At 35.6% G+C, this 8864-nt stretch overlaps 1 protein-coding gene across 3 annotated transcripts in view; it reads right to left on the reverse strand.

Moving 5' to 3' along the window:
- Nucleotides 1-2356: 2356 nt before the first annotated feature.
- LOC107660102 (voltage-dependent L-type calcium channel subunit beta-4-like) overlaps nucleotides 2357-8864 on the reverse strand; it is a 34799-nt gene continuing 28291 nt past the window's right edge. For all 3 annotated transcript variants that reach the window (XM_016449328.1, XM_016449327.1, XM_016449329.1), the window contains 4 exons: nucleotides 6332-6483; nucleotides 6120-6215; nucleotides 5813-5992; nucleotides 2357-4395 (listed from right to left, as the gene is read on the reverse strand). In XM_016449328.1, coding sequence (XP_016304814.1) covers nucleotides 4111-4395; nucleotides 5813-5992; nucleotides 6120-6215; nucleotides 6332-6483 — 713 coding nt within the window. In that variant the 3' untranslated portion in view covers nucleotides 2357-4110. The remainder of the gene's footprint in view (nucleotides 4396-5812; nucleotides 5993-6119; nucleotides 6216-6331; nucleotides 6484-8864) is intronic.

Below are 8864 nucleotides of genomic sequence, written 5' to 3' on the forward strand. Positions count from 1 at the left end.
AAGCCAATAGAAAAACAGCTTATATCTGCTTCCACTCAAAATAGACATTTTCAAAATGTTATATTAAATGATCTGTGGAGTATTTTGAGCTGAAACTTCACAGACACATTCTGGGGACACCAGAGACTATATTGTAAAAAGGGGCATAATATGTCTCCTTTAACCCATTTAATCCCACCGGTGAAAATATGAAAATATTTTCATTTATAAAGCTCTAAAAACCTTACTGACTGGTGTTTTAGTGCATTTCCCGCAAATATAGGCAAAAAATAAAGGTCTCATGTAATGTATTAACCCCCCCCCTTCTTCTTTTTCTTTATTTGTTTTTACTTTATTCTTTGTTATTATTGTTTATCATTTTTATGTGTATTGTTGTATTATTGTTTGTGTACTGTTCTTGATTTTTGAGCATTAATAAAAAATAAAAAATACAGTCTATGGGTAAACCCTTTGAAGGGATTAGGGCATAGGGATGAGCCCTTCCTAATGGAACGCAGGGGATGGCTGCATCAAAGTTCCAAAACGAAAGGCTAGTAAAGTATGTTAACAAAGATTTTTGGTCCACATTATCTTTAAAGTGTCGAGTGTTAATAATATATTAATTCACATATATTACTATAACAGTGAATTTAGGTATACAATATAAATCCAATTGCAGTTGTTAGTGAAGGCTGCACTAAAATGTTGCAATGACAAAATATTGCATTAAATTAAAAGTTCAAATGTTACAAATAAGTTGTAATACTGGTAGCACTAATATAAAAATCTTATATATTTTACAATAAAGTAACAATTTTGAAATACGTTGATGGTTGAATTTTTTGTCTTTTATCTCAGTATTCTTAAAAGTGTTGTTTAAGGGTTTTTTATGCATAACAGTAACCCTAGAATTTGATCAAACAGTTTAAAATAGCTGGGCTGAGACATGTTTATGACTGCAGAAATATGTTAATTCCGTATACACATTATCCCACCGGTCACAATTGTGACCGACCATAAAACAAAATAAAAAAATAAAAAAATAAAAAATTATTTCAAAGGGTTACTATTGACACATCATTTGGATATTTTCATGTCTTGGAAAAAATTGGGATTAAACGGGTTAAGGTTGCATGATCTGCTTTGTCAGAAAGCCACTGCGATGTAGGCAACACTTAGACACATCTGATTATTATTTGTATTTTCTAATATTAGAATATTAATAAAGTCATCAAAGTATTAATGAAAGTTTTGTAAGTATATTTAGTTGTTCCTCAAAGTCGCCATCTGTTGTGTAGATACAGTTCTGCACACATTGGACATTCTCTCAATAATGTTTTTGAAACTGAAGCTTAAAGCGATAATTCACCCAAAAATGAAAATGTTGCCATCACTTGCTCATTCAGAGTCCAAATTTTTACTATTGTATTCCCAGCAAATAAGATTAGATATTTATGTGCCAACAGTCACTTTAAATATTTTTAAAGATTTAATTGCCTATCTTTTAATTTTTAAGATCATCGGTAAACACTTACTTGTGCTTCATATGCCATCTAGAGGTAGAAACGCTGAAATTCAGGGACTTATTTATTTAGTATAATGTTTCACTTGCACAAGAACACACCGTTTATTTAATGAAGTTTATAATGCAAGTTGCTTTTCTTGGTTGTTGTGGCCTTACGATATCTTGGTCACTTTACTAATGCGTGTCTCTTGTGTCCTTTAACAGTGTAATTGCTTTAACTTTTAGCTTTTTACTAGCTGATGGCAGCTTTGTACTATTACAGTCTGTTCTGCTCTATTTTTATTCTGTTACATTGTGGCCACACTAACAAAAACATGGTAACATTCTTTGCCTTTTTGTTGATGGAAATATGGCTGTTTGTAAAAACATCAGCATTAAATTCTAACAAACAGGTTTGAGTTTGAGCCCTGTAAACCTTTACATAGCATTATTCATATATAATAGTAGCTTGAGATGGTATAATGCAGTCTTTTTTGATGCTTAAAATCACATAGAAATGTACTTTTAAATCAACTTTTCAAAATGCACCTGTTTAGTCATTCATTTTACTGTATCCGTATGGCCATGGCCTTTGAAATGCTAATAAACTGATGGCTCCAAAAAGTCTAAAATAAATAAATAAATATGACACGGTTTCAAAATGACCATTTATTTTTTCTTCTTTTAGTTTTTGTAAAAGAACTTAAATACTGCTAGATTTGCTTTTTACACAATTATATTCCATAAAACATTTTTTTCAAATTTGTTATAAATTAAAATGATATGCATGCAATTTTGCATTTCCATCTTTAATTTTCAACTTTCACAAAAAAAAAAAAAATAAAGGAAAAATGGATTATAACATTTTTATTCTTTTATCTGGAGCTCAGATGAAGCTGCTGTGAAACGGGAGAGGGCAGGATGATGGAAAGGTATGAACAACGTTCCGGTTTTACAGAGAAGTTCCATCTGATTGTCTCAGGCAGCAAATTCAGAGATTAATTTTTTTGTTTAGACAAATGGGCATCGACTGCCAAATTCCTCGCGTTCATTCATCCTCATTATATAATTAACAGAGAAGCATGCTCATAGACAAATTCAATAGTTGCAGTCCTTAGTTTTTCCGAGTTGATTTTTTCTTTAAAATGTATTCTTTTGAAAATGCACAAACTAGCATAAATCAATAAGGTGAGAATATGCAGGCGAGGAAATCCATGGTTTGCCAAGGCCTTGGGTCTGCAAGTTTCAGGTCCAGGTCTGAACTGCTTCCATATGTTGAGGATCTACTTGTCCTCTGCCAGTCCCTTTCACACTGAAAACGTATGAGTAGAAGAACGACACTTTAGGGGTCGGGTTTAGTCTGTAGCATTTGAGATGTGGCTAGCCACCTCGGAGCGGTCGAGGAGGTCACTGCATATCTGCTGAAGTGGACCGGATGGCGGCAGCTCCAGTTGGCAGGGTGGAGCACAGGGTGCCAATCACTCCTAAAGAATCAGAACTAAATCGACCTGTTCATCCTAGAGATACGTTATGTAGTGCTGAGGAAAATGGTCTTTTTTTAATAGACACCAAGCACTCTTGAGATCTATTTAAATTACAATGTACCATAAATTACAAAGTGCCATAATTTCAGCTTTTAAATGATGAAAACTAATCATAAGATGTCAATTCTGGCTAACTCTACTGAGGACTAGATCACAGCAACACTTTTGTTCAGCATTCCTATGTTATGGATCTCTTTAAGCTGTCTTCCTAACTAGAAAATAATGCCTGGTAAGAAATGAGTCCATGGGCTAGAATGCAGTGCACCAGTGCTAACCTGCAGAGATGACTGGCTGGCTGTGGCCGAATCTAAGATTCCTGCTATTTTTGGCAGAATTTATGTGGAAATTCCACCGCCTAGGATTTCGAGGTGTTGGAAAACTCCAAGATCATGGTTTTTAAGATTCCATTTCTGTAAGCAAAGACAGCTGGTAGTAGGTTTGTGTTACGTTACTGAAATGTTCCAGTTTGTCAGCCACTTTCTTGGGGGCCTGCTTATGGGCAATGATTACAGCATCATCCTATGTCCGCTCAAGTTATGCACTAATGAAAGGGGAAGCATGCGGTCAGGTAACATGCTGGCAATAATGACATAAAGACTAACTGAGCTCCTTGTTCAGTTTTCAGGGATCCTGTATACACCCTTTACAACTCTCTGATTCTCGGCTATTGCTAGCTTCACAGAATATTTGCTTTTAAGGACCAACCAGTCATTCCGTTTTGAAGTGAAATGGTTGCTTGGTAGAAGTAAAACCTGCCCTTTTGCAACAGAATCGACAAATCAAAAAAATCTACAAGCATATTAACATGTGAAAGCATAACAACTGTAACATTTCTGCTCCATTGCATGTTGAAAGGTTCCCTTTTCCCAGGCAGACACATTGAGCCTTGTATAAGCAGACGTAAATGCAGGCTTTGGTCAGATGGTGAAGGTTCAGGAGGGGTTAAACAGTTTCTGCTTTGTAGCTCAAGAGACCCTAACAAAATGAAAGTGTAATGGAAGATGTATACAATTCTGGACAGAAGCCATCTTGGCTCGGTGGCTCTGTGGCTCAGGCTTGGAGGACGAAACGGGGCAGGGTGGCTCAGAGCCGGTGTCGTGAGTCCTGGCTGTAGCTGCCTGGGGAACTGCGGTTGCGGTGAGGCTTGTAGGTGTCCTGGTAGGGGTCCTGGTAGCCCTGCTGCTCTTCCATGTAGTGGTGGTCTCGACCGCTGCCGCCGTGCTGCGAGCCAGAGGAGCCTCGGTTCCGTCCCTTGTGCGCTCGTTCGTTGTGGTAGTTCTCGTCTGAGGTCATCAGGTTGCGCCGTTCGTTGGGGGTGGAGTGGTCCCCAGTGTGGTTGGCTTGCAGTATTTTTTGCCCCTGCTGATTCTGATGTACAAGTACCAAATAAAGTAAGAGCCTGCACTAGTATTAAGTTTTTATCTTTTTAATATAAGCACTACCGTTTAAACGTAAAAAAAAGACATTTATAGTGTTAACAAAATATTCTATTTCAAATAAATGCTGTTCTTTTAAACCTTCTATTCATTAAATAATGCTGGAAAAAAGTTGCTGAAAATTCAGCTTTGCCATCACAGGTATAAATTTCAATTTAAAATAAATTAAAATTGAAAACAGTTATTTAAGTTGTAATAATATTTGACAATATTACTGTCTGAACCATATTTTTGATCAAACAAATGAAGCCTTGGTAAGCAGAAGAGACTTCTTTCAAAAACATTAAAAGTGTTTTGAACTGACTTTTGAACGGTGGTATGTATGTATTAAACACTACTGTTTGAAAGTTTGGGATCAGCAAGATTTTGAATGTTTTTGTGTCTTATGCTCATCAAGGCTGCATGTATTTGATCAAAATACAGTAAAAACTGTAATATTGTGATATATTATTACAATTTAAAATAATGGGTTTAAAATATAATTTATTCCTGTGGTGGCAAAGCTGAATTTTCATCAGCCATTACTACAATCTTAAGTGTCACATGATCCAAATAAACATTATTCATTAATAAAACATTAAAAGTTTGTGGTCAAGACTTCTTTCAAAAACATTAAAAGTGTTTTGAACTGACTTTTGAACGGTGGTATGTATGTATTAAACACTACTGTTTGAAAGTTTGGGATCAGCAAGATTTTGAATGTTTTTGTGTCTTATGCTCATCAAGGCTGCATGTATTTGATCAAAATACAGTAAAAACTGTAATATTGTGATATATTATTACAATTTAAAATAATGGGTTTAAAATATAATTTATTCCTGTGGTGGCAAAGCTGAATTTTCATCAGCCATTACTCCAGTGTCACATTATCCATCAGAAATCATTCTAATATGCTGATTTATTATCAATGTTGGAAACAGCTGTGCTGCTTAATATTCTTTGAAGAACAAAAAGTAAAAAAAAAAGAACAGCATTTATTCAAAACTGAATTTTTTTTGTAACAAAATACACTCTTTTTGTTTTGATAAAAAATATATTAAAACTTGTATTGTTACTAAAGATTTCCATTTTGAATAAATAAAATGTATTTTATGCAACATTTTATTTTATACAACATTTTGCTAATACTTTTTATATTATTATATCAGATTTTATGACATTATATTAATTGAAAGTCTAAATTGAATATTTGTATAAAAGTTTTAAAACACACCACCGGACTATTTAAAATGGACCAATGAGGCTTTGTAAATTCATAAAAATTTTGACCAAATATCTTGGTATTGATCAAAAAGTCTATAAACACCTTAAAAATGCCTATTATGTGTAGAGTGTGTGTGATTGCGTACCTGCAAGCCGGATATGGCAGACGTAGTGTAAGGGGCCAGGGCAGCGGGGCCGAGGTTCAGAGGGTTGAGCGGGGTACTGCTGGAGGTGTGGGTTGCCTTCCAGTACGCCTCAAGATACTCAGCCAGGTGCTCACATGCGTCTTCCAACTGATTCTCATCCAAGATGATGTCAAACATCTCCTGTTAAAGAGGAACACACACACACACACACACATATAAGACTATGTTAAAATTGTGTAAAACTGGAGTAATTTCTGTATTTTTCTTCCATATGTGTGTTGATGTTTGTACGTAAGATAAGACGCACCGGAGGACACTGTGCTAGTTTATCTGCGGCTACGAGCTGTACATTGAGGTGTTTACTCTGTGACTTTCCTCTAGATTTGACGAGCCGCTGGAGGACCTAAAGGACAAAAGAGTTGGTTACAAAGCAAGAACAATAATTTTAATCAGATTTTGAAGTTTGATTGGTCTAATGCAACACTAAAACCATGACACGAGTGTCTTTGAATGTCACACCTTTGGCGAGGACACTTTGACATGGACGATAATGGGTGCTAGTGAAGTCTTCATCAGCTGAGCAGGATGGTTGATGGTGTCTGCGTCCAACACAACCAGCTGGAGCGAGCGAGCTAGTTCAAATATGCGCTCAATCTCGCTCTGTACCTCAGCTGTACATGTATATCACACAAAGAGTTATCAGTCTACAGTTCGCACACTAATAGAACAAAAAGAGAAGTGACTCATTTTGATGTTGCATTTGATGGCAGTATGTCAGATTAAAGGAATATTCTAGGTTAAAGTACACATGCAATCAAAATTGACTATATTTATTTTGTTAGCGCACACTGCTATTTTTGTGGTGAACAATTCAGTCAATTCACAAAAAAAACATTTTTGCCTTCGTAATCTTTAATCCAAATCTGAAAATGCACCTCCCCTCTGAAATGACGGACCTTCTCTGATGACGTCAGTTTGACGGTTTGGGCTTGAGCATAACATCCTTAAACACGCCCCTCCAACTGTCAGTGTTGTTCTGAATGAAACGCCTACTTTACTACATCCAATCAGTTCGCAGGAGAAAAAAAAACACAAGCCATCAGCCAAAAACTCATTCAATATTCCGTTTCTCTCTGAAGTAGGTCACAATACGGAAGTAAAGTTGGTCACAACTTCCGGTTCACGCGGACTTTAACTGCTGAAAAATTCACGGGGAAAATGTTTCTCAGGTCAGTCAGAGCGCTCATGGTACTCACAATTCGTACAGCCGTACATCTGCAGGCGCCACGGTGTGTAGATGCCAGATGCCATTCTGCTCAAATCAACGTTTTGTGTCTCAGCCTTATTTCAGCCTGCTCAACTGCATCTTTTGACATGTAACGGCCAGTTCGCAGTAGAAAAAAAAAAACAAGCCACGCCCTCTGTTTTTCTCATTCAATATTCTGTTTCTCTCGGAAGTACGTCACAATACGGAAGTAAAGTCGGTCGCAACTTCCGGTTCACACGGACTTTAAATACAACCAGTTTTGGGCAAGCTGCTCAAAAAATGCAGCTACCAAGTACTCTACAGAAAATAGGGTTCGGGATTTTAAGAAAGTAGCTATTTACACTAAAAACTGTAATATTAGACACCAAAAAAAACAAAAACAAACAAAAAAAAAACAATATTTGTAGTTGTAGTTGATGTTTCTCAGGCATTGCTACCACTAATTTCTAAAAAAAAATAAATAAAAAAAAAACCTACAGAAAATACCACACACTTGGCTTTGCTGAAATAATGTCAGGGAAAATGTGACATTTTTTGTGTTTGTCAACAATGAAAAGCTACCTGATTTCACTGATTAAAAAAAAATGTGAGCAACACTACTGCCCACTACTGAATACAACTTGTGGATGCTGTTGTTTACCACAGAAAATTAATTTTGACTCATTCTTCACTTTATGAAAACTAAAGAAAAATGTGTTAAGTAGTGCACTTAAAATGAAAGCTTATGGAGCAAGTGTACAAGCACTACAAATAAATGTTTAAATATGCAATTATCACTTGTAACCATAATTCTTAGAAATAGTGTGATAGAATTACTTATCTACTATCTCACAATATCCAGGCAAGGATACCAGAAGGTGATATGACTTAACTATTTGTAAAGCACTGTTTATATGGTGCAAACTTTACACTCGGCCACCAAGAAAAGCTGTGCTCAACTTAAACATAGCTATTTACACAAATTTTCATCCTAAATATCAAGATTTGTTTACACAAGAATTAAGAGAAGTGCATTAAAAATAGTAGAGGTCGACCGATAGTGGATTTTGCCGATACCGATAGCTAGGTTGGACCACACTGGCCGATACCGATTAATTAACCGATAGTTTTTAAAATGGATACTGAACAAAAACTAAAATAATGCTTTATTAAAAAAACAGTACTGAACCATACTAGTAGTAGTAGTAGTAGTAGTAGTAGTAATAATAATAAAAATGTTGAAATTAACACACTCTAACAAGGAACAATACTTTCATTACACAGCTTTCATTAATCTTAATGTTACAAATGGACTCTTATTTTAAAGTGTTACCATTTCATTTCAACAGTCATGCTTAAAGATGCACATCTTTAAATATATACACAAAGGCCATAGCATTAAAATTATATACATATGGATATTGTATGTATACTCTCACACTTTAACTTCTTCTATTCTTGAACACTTGATGATTATCTAATCAAAATAAAAGCGCAGCGCTGAATCTAGGAGAACTCACTGGTATCACACACACTCCGGACGCATAGCGTTCAATTCGAGCAGCGGTCTAAAACAGTTTATTTAATCACCAAACGGACACAAGTTTACTTCAAGAATGAACAAACAATGAGACATAGATGAGTTTGAAGCTCGGTGTTTAAAAAACGGAGCAAACGGAAAGAGAAAGCGCGATCTATATTATAGCTCTATAAATGAAGCACACAGACTTTATTAGAGCCACAGAAAGACAAACGTTTTGCTGAAAATGCACAATACACAATTCATTATGTACATTAACAACGATT

Source organism: Sinocyclocheilus anshuiensis, unplaced genomic scaffold (genome assembly GCF_001515605.1).
Source record: "Sinocyclocheilus anshuiensis isolate Anshui unplaced genomic scaffold, SAMN03320099.WGS_v1.1 scaffold55, whole genome shotgun sequence".
NCBI lineage: Eukaryota > Metazoa > Chordata > Actinopteri > Cypriniformes > Cyprinidae > Sinocyclocheilus > Sinocyclocheilus anshuiensis.